Source organism: Tupaia chinensis, unplaced genomic scaffold (genome assembly GCF_000334495.1).
Source record: "Tupaia chinensis unplaced genomic scaffold, TupChi_1.0 Scaffold144071_2, whole genome shotgun sequence".
Lineage (NCBI taxonomy): Eukaryota > Metazoa > Chordata > Mammalia > Scandentia > Tupaiidae > Tupaia > Tupaia belangeri.
Window position 1 is genome coordinate 258,907 of NW_006203925.1, and position 16,393 is coordinate 275,299.

A 16,393-nucleotide genomic window follows, 5' to 3' on the forward strand; every position below is an offset into this window, starting at 1 on the left:
CTGGTGAAGAGGCGGGGCAGCCGCGGCCTGGACCAGCAGGTGGCCATCACGCGCCTGGAGCAGGTAAGCCCAGCCCCTCGCGTGGCCGGGGTAACGGGCGAGGGCAGACCGCCAGTCCAGCTCTGGGCAGCGGCCCACGCAGCATGGGGTCAGGGCAGCAAAGAGCCGCCCTGGGGGCCCTAGACACCCTACCCACCACTGGCCAGGCTCCTCTGTCCCTGCCCCCCAGATCTCGCCGTTCCCCTTCGACCTGATCAAGCAGGAGGCAGAGAAGTACCCGGGTGCAGAGCTGGTGTGGTGTCAGGAGGAGCACAAGAACATGGGTTACTACGACTATGTCAGCCCACGCTTTGTGACCGTCCTGCGCCGCGCACGGCCCATATGGTATGAGGACCCGCTGCCCAGCCTGTGCCCAGGCTCTCGGCCCTGAGACTCTGGCGAAGCTCTTCCTGCCCCCTTTCCCGTGCCACCTGGAGTGGCTGCTGCCCTTCCCTGGGCTATGGGCTGGGCCCCAGTCCCTGCTGGCCCATGTGCTCTGTGGGTGGCAGGGCAGCCTCCCCTCCAGGACGGAGCACCGTCAGGGCCGCCTCTACCCAGCCGAGCCTTCGCCCTGCTCTGGGTGGGCAGCCTCCTGTGGGTCCCAGGCTCCTTCCTTTGTAGGTGTCTGCGCAGGGTGATGAGGTCATGGAGGTGCTAGGGAGGAGGCACAGTGCTCACCCTGGAGAAATAGACCCCCGAGGCACACCTGCCCCCAAAGCCTTTGGGTTGTGGGGGGTGTCCTTTGGGGAAAGTCCAGGGACATGCAGGGGGCAGTTTTTGCCCCTGTTCTGTGGCCAGGTCACCAGTTATGCCCAGGCCCCGTAGCTCACTGGGGTGGCGCTGAGCCAGGGGGATGGTCGCCTCATTTGTGTGGGCCAGGCCAGGCTCAACCCTCCCCTTCCTGCCTTCTCCAGGTATGTTGGCCGGGACCCTGCTGCTGCGCCGGCCACGGGAAACAGGAACGCTCACCTGGTGTCGCTGAGAAAGTTTCTGGATACCGCTTTCAACCTCCAGGCCTTTGAGGGGAAGAGGTTTTAGAGCCACGCGAGGCCTGGGTCTTGTGGGGCTGTCTGGGGGTTTAGGCTGGTGAGGGGGACAAACAGCCCTCGCCCAGACGGGAAACTGCTAAGGGCCCCAGGATGAGCCACGGCAGCGACCGGGGCCAAGGAGCAGGCTTTGGTCTTAGCGTTTACGTCAGAATCGACTAGGACTGAGAACACAGGCGTCCAGTAGATGGGGTGTCGGTCTGGAGTGTGCCCCTGAGCTTCCCAGAGGTCTCCGTGTGGCTTCTCCCCATCTGTGTCTTTCGTGTCTCACGGTGGATGCTGGGAGTGCCGTGTCCGGTTGCTCGCATCTAGCAGATCTGGCCTCCACCGCCCGTCCTCCACCTGTGGGCTGAAGGCCTCGCTTGTGCTCTTAGACATGGCGATGTCAGCAATAACAGCCAGGTGGAGCCCCGCCGCGCCCGGGCGTGTCCCTGACGTGTGTCACCTGTGTGCAGTACCGCCACAGCGCTTGCGAGCCAAAGTAGAAAACCAAATAGCAGAAATAAAAAAAGTGCTTAAGAGAGCTTTGCCGTTTCCTTCTGTGTGGCAGAACTGGGCTGGGGCAGGTGGTTTAGAGAGCAGGAACTGGGAGAAAGGGAACGGCACACCCAGAGGTCAGAATTCCGGCTCCCAGGGCAGACCCTCCCTCGGCACCGAGTGCTGTTGGCGTCTTCACACCTCAGCCTTCGATTCTGCTTCCTGCAAGGGTGCTGGAGGACCTGCCACCCAGGAGGGCTTTTGCTTTTGACCAATCATGAGTTCGTTCATCCTTTTCTCAGAGCACAGGGGGTGTTTTTTGTTGTTTTTAGTTTGTCATAAGGCACATGTGCTTGTCAGATAGAGGAAAAGTGAGAAGGCTCCCCCAGGGGTGAAGGCGGGGGATGGCCATGCCGCACCCCTTTATTCTCCTTTCAGGCTTTTGGGCGCACACACACATGCCCAGTGTGATTTTCAAACCACCAGGTCCGGGAGTTGAACTGTGATTGGCCGTGTGGGAGTACACACCACCACACCACACCACCTGCTGCCCCAGTCTGCCCGTTTTATAGGTGACGGCAGTTAACATGGCTACTTGCCCGAGGTCACTCGTTGAAGCAGACGTGGTTTTGGACTTGGCCTCTGTCCACAGACCACATCTTCCCTTAGGGAAATGAGCTCCTGCCGTTGTGCGCACCCACCCATGGGGATAGGCAGCCCGGGCTTTCCCTAGCTGGCTCTGGCAGTAGGCAGGGGCGCAGCGTGGGGCAGCTGGCCGGACAGGAGCCCTCAGGCTTGAGCTGGATGGTGGCACCACCTGCCCAGGGCACACTGGGCCCTCATCACTGCTGGTGCAGGAAGACTGCACACTGGCTAGTGGGGATCTGTGGAAAGAGGAGCAGGAGGCAGATCTCCACATGAGGAAAACCAGTCACACGGAAAGGGGCTTGGAATTCTACAAACTTAACTAACCGGAAAGGAAGTAAATCCAGGGGGCTGGGTGGTAGTGCAGGGGTAAAGTGGAAGCTCTCTGAGGCGGGGCCTCTCAGGAAGGCTCCAGGCTGGCATCCAGAGACCCCTCTGAGCACGCTGGTCATATGTCGGTGATCAGTGTAGGGCTGGCTGGGGGCACTCAGACTCAAAGATCTTTCAGAGGTGCTGTCCAACCGCTGCTCTTTCTGTCTCTTTCTCACGGAAGAAATAACAAAACAACACAGTTTGTGGAACAAACAGAAGGCTTTATGTGAACTGTAATAACCGTCGAGGTCAAGGACAGTATTGCTACTATAAGACAGTAACAAAATTCTGACAGGATGGAGAAAGAGAGGAAAAAATACTGTATGTGGGGCCAGGAGGTGGCAAAGGGGTCAAGGCACTGGATTCTCACATGACCAACTGCAGTTCGAATCCCAGATCTTGTGACTTGAAACTCGTGCCAGGTGCATGTGCGTGCATGCGCAAAATCCCAGGAGAGTGGAGGAGAAGGGATTGTGGGGTGGCCATCCTCCCAGGGGGTTGATTTCTCACTTTCCCTCTCACTATTTCTGTCTCTCTGGTGAACACATATGTCCTACCTGTGTCTCCAGAGAGCGCATGTACTCTATGGCAGAAACCTTAAAAAAAAAAAAAGAAAGAAAGAAAAAAGTTGCGGTGTGACCGTGGGAGGAGGGGGTACTTTCTATCTCCTTTTAAAAAACCTTTCCACAAAGAAAACTCCAGGCCCAGGCGCCTTCACTTCTTAATTCTAATAGTTTAAAGAACGCCATGACTACACAATCTCTTCCAGAAACTAAGAGAGGAATAAGTACTTCCCAAGTGGCATTAAAATCTGACAAAGACATTACAAGAAAAAAGCTACAATATCCCTCATAAACATAGATGCAAAAACCTTAACCAAGATTTAACCAAATCCAATTCACTGTATAAAAACAGTATCATGTAATGACCGAGTATGTTTATCCCAGGAGTGCAAAGCTCACTTAATATTAAAAAGTCAGTTATTGTAATCTATATCAATACACTAGAAAAAACATACCATCTCAAAAGATGGGGGAAGGTTTTGTTAAAACCCTACACCCATTTCTTAGAAAAACTGAAAGGAAACAGGAGTAGAAAGGTTTTGTTCAACCTGATAAAGGTCACCCAAGAAAAGACTTTGGTTAGCATAATAATTAATAATACATGACTGAAGGCCTTCCCCCCTAAAAAGAAGCAACTTCTTACAGGTCCTATTCAATATATTGTAAGAGGACATAGCCAGTGCAACACAGCAAGAAAAATAAATAGAATGCAGAAAGATTGAAAAAAAAGATATATAACTATTTGCAGATGATGTGATTGTCTATTAAAAAAAATCCAAGGGAATCTGTTTTTTTAAAAGTCATTAGACCTTGGGACCAGCAGTAGGCGTAATGGCTATGTCGCTGGACTCCCATGTAGTGGACCATGGTTTGAGTCCCAGCCCCGGTGGCTTAAACTCACGCCAGGTGCAGGTGCGTGCATGCCCAAGATCCCAAGAGGAGAATGGAGGAGAAGGGATTGCGGCATGACCATCTTCCCCTGGGGGCTGATTTCTCACTTTCCGTCTCTCTGTTTTCCTGGTGAGCTCACGTGCCCTATAGCAAAAAGCGATGTGTCGCGTGTCCCAAAAAGAAAAAACAAAAAAAAAAAAAAAAAAAAAAAAAAAAAAAAAAAAAAAGGCCATTAGACCTAGTAAGCATGGATCTTTTCAAGGAACCTACTTTGAGGTAATTGACTTCTCACTTTATTATTTTTCTGCTTATATTAGGGCTCACTTGCTCTTACTTTGCTTTCCTTCTTGTAAGAGTCATATCCCATCATTTAAAAAAAAGAATTATTTTATTTAACTTTATTTTAATTTGACCAGATAGGGACAGAGAGAAAGAGAGAAAGACATAAAGTGAGAAAGCAAGCTGTCAGTTTCAGTACTTGAACCACGGTCGGCCATGTGGGAGTCCAGTGCCCTTAACCCCCACGCCACCCACCAGTGCCCATATCCTGTCAATTTCTGCCTGCTTTTGCTTGATCCCCAGTGCCACCACTGGTTATTTTACATTTTGTCCAGACTCTGTAAATGTTCTTAGCCGGAAGGTTAACCTGATACGAATTCCTCTCACATTACCAGAAGCTGTTTTTTAGAATCACTGTCTTTGAAAGATGATTTGGCAATATTTATTAAAAATTTAAATGCCTCCATTTCTTTGTTTCCATTCCAGAGATAACTCTTGCACATGTGCACATAGAAATGAGCCCAAAGGCTTTTCATTTCATCATTGTTCATCGAAGTAAAATAATAATCCCATATATTCTCTAGCAAGGGTGGGCAAGTTTTTCTGAAAATAACAGGTTGTTGGAAAAGTCATGATGTATTTTTCTATGCCTTTCTATGTAAACATGCCTCATGACTTTTCCAATGACCCAATAGCTGGATGGTAAGTAATTCGGGCTTTGCAGGCCATGTGATCTCTGTAGCAATGTCTCAGTCCATTCAGGCTTCTGTAATAAATAGTGCTATAAACCAGGTCGCTTATGAGCAACAGAGACTTAGTTTTCACATTTTTGGAGGCTGTGCATGCTAAGGTCAAGGTGCCACAGACCTGCTGCAAAGTGAGGGCTGCCTCCCGGCGCACAGGCGGTGGCTGGCTTCTCACTGCCTCCTCGCCTAGCAGATGGGCGGAGAATGGCCCTGGAGTTCCTTCTCTAAGGATACTAATTCCGTCCTTGAGAGCTCCGCCCCAATTCCACGTGCTATGTGACTGCACTGGGAATGACGTTTCAACCCATTTTGGAGGCACACACTCAACTCAGCTGAGGTCTTGTGAAAGTCACCGTTAACATACATAATGAACATGCATGGCTGTGTTCTTATAAGGCTTTATTCATGGACTCTGAAATTTGAATTTCACATAATTTTTACACATCACAAAATGTCTCTTTAAATATTTTTGTACTACTTAAAACTATGAAAATTGGGCCAGCCGGCAGTATGGTGGTTAGAGTGGCTGGATTCTACATGGCCAACGGCACAGTTTTGGTGGCTTGATAAACACACTGGGTGTATGCGTGTGCGTATCTAAGATTCCAAGAGGAGAATGGAGGAGAGGGATTGCAGTGTTTCCAACTCTCCTGTGGGATGCTTTCTCACTTTTTTTTTGTCTTTCTGTCTCTCCCCCAGCAAGTGCATGTGCCCTCTGGGGGAAAAAATATATATATACATGTATATGTATGTGTATGTGTGTGTATATATATATATATATATATACACACATATACACACACACACACACACACATATTTATAGTGCTTAGATTACAGGCCATAAAAAATAGGGGGTGGGCCAGATTTGGCCTGTGGTTCACAGTTGCTGACCCCTAATCTATATCTTTAGTTTTTGTACACAAATCAATAATTTTTTTCTTAAATTTTAAATAATTATAAATTCACAAGAAGCTGTAAAACTAGTACGGAGACCCATGCTCACCTGGCTTCCTTGGATGCTTCATTTCACACAGCCACAGTGCAATGTAAGACCCATTTTCTGCTTATATTAGGGCTCACTTGCTCTTACTTTGCTTTCCTTCTTGTAAGAGTCATATCCCATCATTTAAAAAAAAGAATTATTTTATTTAACTTTATTTTAATTTGACCAGATAGGGACAGAGAGAAAGAGAGAAAGACATAAAGTGAGAAAGCAAGCTGTCAGTTTCAGTACTTGAACCACGGTCGGCCATGTGGGAGTCCAGTGCCCTTAACCCCCACGCCACCCACCAGTGCCCATATCCTGTCAATTTCTGCCTGCTTTTGCTTGATCCCCAGTGCCACCACTGGTTATTTTACATTTTGTCCAGACTCTGTAAATGTTCTTAGCCGGAAGGTTAACCTGATACGAATTCCTCTCACATTACCAGAAGCTGTTTTTTAGAATCACTGTCTTTGAAAGATGATTTGGCAATATTTATTAAAAATTTAAATGCCTCCATTTCTTTGTTTCCATTCCAGAGATAACTCTTGCACATGTGCACATAGAAATGAGCCCAAAGGCTTTTCATTTCATCATTGTTCATCGAAGTAAAATAATAATCCCATATATTCTCTAGCAAGGGTGGGCAAGTTTTTCTGAAAATAACAGGTTGTTGGAAAAGTCATGATGTATTTTTCTATGCCTTTCTATGTAAACATGCCTCATGACTTTTCCAATGACCCAATAGCTGGATGGTAAGTAATTCGGGCTTTGCAGGCCATGTGATCTCTGTAGCAATGTCTCAGTCCATTCAGGCTTCTGTAATAAATAGTGCTATAAACCAGGTCGCTTATGAGCAACAGAGACTTAGTTTTCACATTTTTGGAGGCTGTGCATGCTAAGGTCAAGGTGCCACAGACCTGCTGCAAAGTGAGGGCTGCCTCCCGGCGCACAGGCGGTGGCTGGCTTCTCACTGCCTCCTCGCCTAGCAGATGGGCGGAGAATGGCCCTGGAGTTCCTTCTCTAAGGATACTAATTCCGTCCTTGAGAGCTCCGCCCCAATTCCACGTGCTATGTGACTGCACTGGGAATGACGTTTCAACCCATTTTGGAGGCACACACTCAACTCAGCTGAGGTCTTGTGAAAGTCACCGTTAACATACATAATGAACATGCATGGCTGTGTTCTTATAAGGCTTTATTCATGGACTCTGAAATTTGAATTTCACATAATTTTTACACATCACAAAATGTCTCTTTAAATATTTTTGTACTACTTAAAACTATGAAAATTGGGCCAGCCGGCAGTATGGTGGTTAGAGTGGCTGGATTCTACATGGCCAACGGCACAGTTTTGGTGGCTTGATAAACACACTGGGTGTATGCGTGTGCGTATCTAAGATTCCAAGAGGAGAATGGAGGAGAGGGATTGCAGTGTTTCCAACTCTCCTGTGGGATGCTTTCTCACTTTTTTTTTGTCTTTCTGTCTCTCCCCCAGCAAGTGCATGTGCCCTCTGGGGGAAAAAATATATATATACATGTATATGTATGTGTATGTGTGTGTATATATATATATATATATATATACACACATATACACACACACACACACACACATATTTATAGTGCTTAGATTACAGGCCATAAAAAATAGGGGGTGGGCCAGATTTGGCCTGTGGTTCACAGTTGCTGACCCCTAATCTATATCTTTAGTTTTTGTACACAAATCAATAATTTTTTTCTTAAATTTTAAATAATTATAAATTCACAAGAAGCTGTAAAACTAGTACGGAGACCCATGCTCACCTGGCTTCCTTGGATGCTTCATTTCACACAGCCACAGTGCAATGTAAGAGCCACAACACCGACGTTAGCACAGTCCGTGTAGAGTTCTATGCCACCTTACCCTGCGTGTAGACCTGTGGACCTACCACTGTGTTCAGGAGACAGAGCTATCTACCGCAACCATCTCCCTCCTGAGACCCGCTTGCAGGCATAGGTGCCCCTTCACCCACTGTCCCCAGTCCTGGAAACCATTCCTCTCTTCTCATCTCCATACTTTTGTCATTTCAAGAATGTCATATAAATGCAATCGCACTGCGGTCTCCTTTTGAGACTGGCTTTTGCATTCACCAGAAAGCCCTGAGGTCTCCGAGGGCTAAGTTCTTGGTGGTCAGTGAAGACTAAGCAGCTGCAAGTCAAACACCGATGGTACTAATGTGGTTGGGGGGTTAAACTGGACTGGCTGGCTTACGTGGGACTCCCTAATTGTCTCTTAAGGAGCAGCTTCTGGAAAATTGTTTCTTGCTCTTTTCTGTCTGGAACCATGGAGGGCATTCAAGAGAAGAAAAAAGAAGGTTCCTGCTGTGCCAGAAGCCCTTAAAAAAAAAAAAAAAAAAAGCCAAGGAATTTTGCAGAGCTGAAGAACAAGTCCCTGAGAAAGAAGTTTGCTCGAAAGATGCTTTGAAAGTCAAGGAGGAAGCTTATCTATGAAAAGAGCTAAGCACTATCATAAGGAATATAGGCAGATGTACAGAACTGAGATTCACATGGCCCGGATGGCAAGAAAAGCTGGCAACTTCTATGTACCTGCAGAACCCAAATTGGCATCTGTCATCAGGATCAGAGGGATCAATGGAGTGAGCCTAAAGATTCGAAAGGTGTTGCAGCTTCTTCGTCTTCACCAGATCTTCAACGGCCCCTTTCTTAAGCTCAACGAGGCTTCAATGGATGTGCTAAGAAGTGTGGAACCATATATTGCATGCAGGTACCTGAACCTGAAGTCGGTAAATGAACTGATCTACAAGCATGGTTGTGGCAAAATCAGTAAGAGAATTGCTTTGACGGAAACTCTTTGATTGCTCGATCTCTTGGTAACTTCGGCATCATCTGCATGGAGGATCTGATTCATGACATCTATCCTGTTGGAAAATGCTTCAAAGAAGCAAATAACTTCTTGTGGCCCTTCAAATTATATTCTCCACGGGGTGGGATAAAGAAAAAGACCACCCATTTTGTAGAAGGTGGAGATGCTGGCTACAGGGAAGACCAGATCAATACTTATTAGGAGGATGAACTAAAGATTCCACCATGATTATTTTTGTAATCTCACCAGTAAACAGTGGCTGTTTTCAAACTGAAAAACAACAACAAAAAACACACGACAAAACCAAACCAAAGAAAAAAGCTTGTGTCTTTGAAGCTTAAGTTCTCTGAAAGAGTAGGATGTGGGACCGGAAGACTTCCGTGGCTAGAATGCCACTCCAATGTGGTCTCCCGCTAGCTAACTGTCCACAGGGATTTCTCATACGCACACCTCCAGCCAGAGGGCCTGAAGGGCTGGAGAGGGAGCCTGCACTCTGTGGAGCCAGCACAAATGGGGCTCCAGCTGCAGATAGGACAGCATGTTCTCCTGCCCCCTGTGAGCCCCACACAGCAGCCAGTGGGTCCCTGTTGCTAGACACCATGTGAGGCTCCAAGAGAAAAGCACAGCGGTCTTCCACGGATTCCCTCCCCCCACCAACTATCATCCGCATGGAGTCCTCAGCTCCTTCTGAACAGTGGATAGGAGGGAACTGACTCCACAGAGGCAAAGATCCCAGCTTTTGCAGAGCCGGATCTGTTAAGCTCCCTCCCTCCACAGCCCTGCCTGCCAGGTCTCAGATGAGACCAGGACTGGGAGGGGATGGTAAGCTTTTGCTTTCTGGATGGTGGTGAAGGTAAAGACTTGGGAGTCAAAAGCATATGTATTGATCTTGTGTTAAAAAGTATTTTAGTTTTTAATTTGCCAAAAGGAAAGTATGCTTACCAGAATGAAAGAGAAAGAGGGAAAGTGAGACACTACCCACACACAGGGAATGGTCACGCTGCAATCCCTTTTCCTCTCTCTCTCCCTCTTGTTGGGATTTTGGGCATGCACACGCTGCCTGGTGTGCTTTTCAAGCCTCTGAGCTGGGACTCAAACCATGTGGTTGGCCATGTGGGATCTGGTGCCTTAACCACCAGGCCACAGGCTGACCTCATTTTATTTTTAATGATGCTATTTAAAATTTTTTTTGAGATTTGACTTATCATTTCGATGCATTTGTCAGACTGTTTTATAAACTTAGTTTTATCTGGAATACATTCATGCTCCAATTGTTGGTTTTGTTGGTTATCTTTTCAGTACACATGCTCCTTGACTTTTTTTCTTTTTGGAGAGGTTTTCATTATAGGGCGCATGTGCTCACCAGACAGACAGAGAGACAGAGAAACAGAAAGCGAGAAATCACCCCCCAGGGGGGATGGCCACGCCACAATCCCTTCTCCTCCACTCTCCTCTTGGGATCCTGGGCATGCACGCACACACACCCGGCGTGAGTTTAAGCCGCCGAGTCCAGGACTCGAACTGCGGTTGACTACGTGGGAGTCCAGCAACATAGCCATTACGCTAACTGCTGGTCCCACATGCTCCTCGATTTACGGTGGAGTTATGTGCCAATAAACCCACTGCAGGTTGAAAGTGTCTAAGTGGAGAACACCTAATATACCTACCCCACTGGACAGCAGGGCTTAGCCCAGCCTGCCTTAACATGCTCCGAACACTCACACGAGCCTATCGTTGGCAGCATCTTCACAAACAGCCGTTGTGCGACGCAGTGTTGACTGTCTCCTGTACCTCACTGAGGACTGTACTGAAAGCGAAGAACAGGAGGGCCCGTGGGCACCCAGAGATGCTTTCCGCTGAATGTTCCTGCGGGGCTGTGTAAGGCGGGGACCGTCGTGCTTGCGTTCGTCCAAGCACTTTGCAGGGTTGGTTTGCCGGCTTGTTTCAACAGGGCATCTTCAGTGTTTCATTTTGTTTTTTCTCCACCCTGTCTTGTCCCTCAGTTTTTCATTTGGTAAAATCATATCGAAATCCCGCCTGGGTCTAAACACAAGGACGGAGTTTGCTGGATTCTGTTCTATGGTGATGTTAGAGAGACCCCAGGCCCGGTCGAGCCAGCAGGGTCCGAGATGAACTTAGGTTCTTATCTGGCTTCCTCTGGGTCAAGAACCTCAAATACACCAGTGTCCTAGGAGGTGACCTGGACTGTTTCGGTCATAAAGCTGACCAGCAGGTCCACGTCCCAGCACCCGACTGGAGGCCAAGCCCGGCGCCAGGCTTCATTTCATGTGTTGGCCTGCGCGAAGCCTGCTGGCAGGGACTCCCACCCCGACAGCCAGGTGGATTCAGCTCCTCCTGTACAGGCTTAGCTACCACCAGGTGGGCCTTCAGTCCTCTTTCTGGCCCCGAAGATACTTACATTTTTGCAGGCTGACTATATCTGAGGGCTCCTCTTCTAACATGTCATCTGGCAGGCCAGCCCCATAGAGTCTAGGTTAAGCACTGTGTGCAGAGCTGGATTTCACATGGCTAACTGTGGTTCAAGTCCCAGCCTGGCAGTTTGAAAAACATGCTGGCCTGTGCACCTTCCCCAGATCCTTCAGGGGCGCAGGGCAGAGGTATGTCCTCTGGCAATAAACATTTTTTCTGTCCTTATGTGTTGGGAACCAAAGTAGGAAGATGTCTTGAAGGGTGTTCTTTCTTGGTCGGTGATAAAAGTGATCCCAGGGCGTCTGCAGGGAGGAAGCCTGGCACGTAGCTGAGGGGTGAGGCTGTGACCAGAGCAGAGCTGGATGTCTGGGCCGTGAGGCCTGGTGCGGAGCCTCACCTGGGCTCTGTTCCTCCGACGGATCCCTAGAGTGCCATTCCCTCTCAGTTATTTTGTCAGTATCCTTGAGGGTCAAATTCTAGGGAAAAAGATCTGATTTGCACTTTGGGGGCCATCTGATTTGAATTTTTCTTGGGGTAACTCAAGACTGAGTTTACCCAAGACTGAGTGTAATGGAGGAAGAGCCCCCAAATAAAATTAGGTTACAGTTTCCAGAAGAAGGGGGTCTGGATGGTGGTCAGTGTAGACGCTGAGGAGGTGGCAGGATGATAAGGGCTTCTGATACTTACCACGCGCTTGTAAGTCTGGACTGTGTCAGCCGCTGCTCGGTCCCTTCTGCCCAGTGACAACCTCAGATCCTCACTATACTCCATGGAGCAAGTTTTACTTGTATGTTACTAAGATGTTGAGGCTCAGAGATGTTGAGTAAGTTTGCTAAGGTCACACAGCTGGACTCATGCTCATCGGCGAGGCCGAGTCCTCCTGCTGAGCCACTAGCGGCCCTGCCTCTGGACACAGGTGTTTCTCTCTGGGCCGCTGTGAGCACTAAGTGGCAGGGCAGGGGCAGTGCCTGGTGCCGCACTCAGACCCACCGCGGGTGCCCAGCTTAGTTGGACAGTGTGGGCCTGAATGGGGCTCAGGGGTTTTCACCATATGCAGGGAACAGGAGGGAATGATGTAAGCCATTTTCTCTTTGAACACCCAAGGACACTTCAAGCACAATCGGAGGGGATTCTGGAATGGGGAGGCCAGAGCGCAACTCCGTTACAAGCCGTCATTCTCTGCCTGCTGCTCGTCACTCCTCTTCCCAGCCGAAGTGCAAAACGAAAATGCCGTGTGGTCGGGCATTCCCTTCTCAGGGCTGCTGGAGCCCGGGGAACAGCCAAGGCACTCAGGTTTCACCGCCTCATCGCGGATGATCCTACAAACTGAACTGGATGTTCTTCCGATGGGGACACGGTATATGTCCTCTGAGTGGAGATGACAAAAATACCAAAGAGCCGGCGAGGAAGAGTGACTGCTAAAATGTACCGATGGCTTCACTGTGCCCAGCGAGCTCTGCTCTCCACTCGCTCACTTCGTCCTCGTACTAGCCCAGGAGGGGGTGGCCACTTGCCCTGTTTTAGGGGTGCGGCTCGGTTGTTTGTCAGTGACATGGATAGTGAGAGGGAGCTGGTATCAGGCTGCTGGGAATCCTACCTGGAGCCACCGGGTGGCATGACTGGCGAGGATGACCGCAATCCTTCTTTCCCCACGCCCTCATCCCATAGCCCCGCCCACGTGCTGCTACTGAGCAAGCACAAAGCACTTTCTCAAACACACGTGAGCCCGAGTCTCGTTCAGCAAAGGAACTCGGGGTACTTTCTGGCAGCTATCGAGACGTGAGCTTTAACCCTGCAGTGGCCATTCCCGCTGGGATGGGCCATCACTCACCTGCTGCCCAGAAGGTAGCATGTCACCCTGGCAAACTCAGCAGCATCGTGGGGAAGGGGGCTGCCTCCCCAAACACACCACCGATTTCTCGGGGAACCCTGCAGCACGTACACGTGTGTCCCGTTGCTGAGCCCCGACGTGCTCGATCACCCCTCATGTTTGAGGAAGTGGCACTGCGTGTTCTTGGCCACCCCTGCTTTCTCCCCCATTCCTCAGCACCCCACTGCTCCCTGCTGCCTCCTCAACTGCCCCTGGGGTGCACAGACTTGGGCTGGAGCCCTAACTCTGCCCCCAGCCCACCTCAGGATCACAGGCAAGTGACTTCCCTCTCTGCAACCCCATTTTGAGAAGCCGGGCCAGCCATGTCACACAGGCCACGTGCTCACGGACACACGTGAACAGAAGACGGTGTCCTCCCTCAGGCAGGCACGGGCGGGCCCCAGACCGTGGTCTGCTCAGCTGGCATGGACACGACGGGGCGGGCTCGCCACCCCAGGAGGAGGTAGGAAGGCCTTTGCTCCTGGGTAGGGGAGAAGGCAGGGCCTGGGAAATGGGGAGGGAAGGCCTGCTGGGCCGGGTGGGGAGCCCAACACCCAAGCGGGATTTCAAAGCACTTGCCATGAGGGGCAGGGCCACAGGCCACTCCCCCAGGGACCTTCTATACCTCCCCTCCATGCCGGGGCCTCAGGGTGGGCCCACACACGTGGAGCTGCCCCGAACCAGGGGAGCTGCCACAGTCTGCCTGGCAGATTCCAGCCCCGGACGGCCGAGGCTGCCCAGGCCCTGCAGAGGCCAGCTCGTCTTGCTGGGCACCCGTGGTCGGGTTTGGTGGCTGATCAAGTGACAGAGTGACATCTCGGCTCCCAGTGAGAGGAAATGAACTCACGCAGGCCTAAGGAAGGCCAGCTGGGTGGCCTGGGGAGTGCCATGCTTTGATTGGCCGGGCTCTGGAGTGAAGTCCCAGGTGACCACGTGGGCTGAGAGCAGGGTAGGTGACTCCTTAAAGCAGCAGTCATGCCCACCACGGTGGCCCAAGGCTTCTCTGCCCTGCGGTCCTCGAGCCTTCTGGCCACCAGAACCTAACAGACTGTTTTCTCCCGCAGGTCAATGGATCCCCAGAGGGAGATGCCAAGAACAGCAACAGCTGTACAGAGCCCTGGTCCCTGAGGCCTCAGCACTTCCCAGCGTGCTTTACTGAGCAAGAACGCCGCACCCCTGTAAGCAAGCGTGGGTGTCCTGTCTGGGCCCGGCACGGTGGAAGGTTGGTTGCTGTTTGCCGAGCTCCATGCTGGGCACGTGCGCACTGACTTTTGCCGCGAGCCGAGCGGGCAGTGGACACGAGAGCCGTAGTGGACACGTGCGCACCGAGGTTTGCTGTGTGCAGAGCGCAGCATTGGGCACATGTGCACGAGGTTTGCCTCGAGCTGAGCGCAGCCTGGGCACGTGCGCGCAGAGGTTTGCCACGAGCCGAGCGGGCAGTGGACACGTGCGCACTGAGGCTTGCCGTGTGCAGAGCACAACGCTGGGCACATGCGCACCGAGGTTTGCAGAGCCCAGCGCAGCCTGGGCACGTGTGCGCGGAGGTTTGCCGCAAGCCGAGTGCCGTACAAGGCTCTGGGAGGAGGGTGACATGGCCGCTGCAGAGAGGAGCTCTATGACCTCTCAGGAAACAGACTTTCACAGACACAAGGTCCGAGGCATTTGTTCAGAGCCTCTGGAGAGCGAGGGCTGCAGGAGACCAGAGGGACTTCTCTCTGGGAGAGAGGCATGAGGAGGAAAGGCTATGGGAGAGGAGCCATGTGAGTGGGGGACATTTTACAAGAGGGCAAAGGCCTTGCTGGCTGGTCCCTTAGTGGTGGGACGGCCGTGAGCCGGGGAGAGGCGAGTGGGACCTGGGCCATCAGGGTTTCTCTGCTTGTCTCAGTCAAGGGAGGGTTACCGCCGGGCCCAGCAGAGGAGCCTGGCGGGACAGGCTCCCCGAGCACGTGCTGGAAAGGAGCCCGAGAGCTTGGAGAACTCTGACGTCAGAGCTGCGGCCCAAGTGATATGGAGGAGCCCAGGGCTGCGGCAGCCAGGCCAGCTCTAACCTGCTGGATGCTGACGCTGGGGCTGATGCTGCCCGCAGAAACTGGGCACATGTGCCACCCAGAGGCCCGGGTCGCATCCTCTGTTCTCTCCCCACCCTCGGCCCTTGAGCTCGAGTCAGGCCCATGCAGGTGAATCCTGCTGGCCACGCGAGGAGGGTGACTTGCCCCTGTCAAGACTCTCTTTCCACCAAGGCCCATCACGTGGGCAGGTGGGCAGGCCCCCCAGGTGAGGCAGGCCCCCTGCAGCCATCAGGACAGCGGTCATTTTGATACTGAGAAAGGCCTCAGACAACAGCCATCTGACCAAGCGCGGAGTCACGCGGAGGCGTGCTGAAAGAACGGTTAGCTGGGAAACCAGAATGGGAATTTAAACAAAAGCAGGAGTCGGGGTACTTGCCCTGGGAAAGCGATTGGTCTTGATTGTCCTCAGGGATGGCTCGCACCTGCTTGTATCCTGCGCTGTAAATATGGAGCATGTGCTGAGCTCTGAGAGTTTGGTGTCGGTCTTTGCGGTAGTCTGTGCTCCGTAGCTTGCTGGCACCGTGGTTGTGGAAATAAACTCTCTTCTCCAGCCTCTGCCTCTTGTTTCACCATGAACAGCAGCAGACGGACTCAATTATGCTGGTGACACAAATACAATGACACAGCAAATGTCCAGGGAAGAAACAAGTAGATCGAGACTTTGGAGAGGATTTTAACTGCTATAAGAGAGTGGCTTACAGGACATAATGGAGCCAAGGTAACAGGAGAGGAATCCAGGGACGTAGTTTAGGTACGAGATGTTCGGGCCCCAGTTAGGGCGGAAGCACTGGCACTGTCGAGGAAAGGGCAAATTCATTATTTCAGGAGAAATAAGAGATGGTGAAGGAAGAATTGTGGCTGTCCCCAAGGTTCCAAATGGAGTAAGCTGGTCATTGATTAATTAAACATGGGGATTCAGGTGGAGAAATAGGGTTGAGCTTATTATAGATTGTGGGACAGCTGGGTGGAGGTTGAGATGTGGGACAACTATTGTTTTTGGCCACTTGGTATCTATTCTCCCTTATTCTAGAAACGGTCCCACGACTTCCCTTTGGAGAAACTAACCCCTTTCCATTCTGCGCTGTGGATTCCGGTAGGGTTGAGTTCCCCCCCACC

The 16,393-nt window shown here is 51.0% G+C and overlaps 1 protein-coding gene across 1 annotated transcript in view; it reads left to right on the plus strand.

Moving 5' to 3' along the window:
• The window catches only part of OGDHL (oxoglutarate dehydrogenase L), a 25,358-nt gene extending 23,750 nt beyond the window's left edge, over window positions 1-1,608 (plus strand). Inside the window, 3 exon segments of the mRNA XM_014583139.2 lie at window positions 1-63; window positions 230-384; window positions 954-1,608. The exon segment at window positions 1-63 is cut by the window's left edge and continues 15 nt beyond it. Of these exon segments, the coding sequence (XP_014438625.2) occupies window positions 1-63; window positions 230-384; window positions 954-1,077 (342 nt within the window). The 3' untranslated portion in view covers window positions 1,078-1,608.
• The last annotated feature ends 14,785 nt before the right edge of the window (window positions 1,609-16,393 follow it).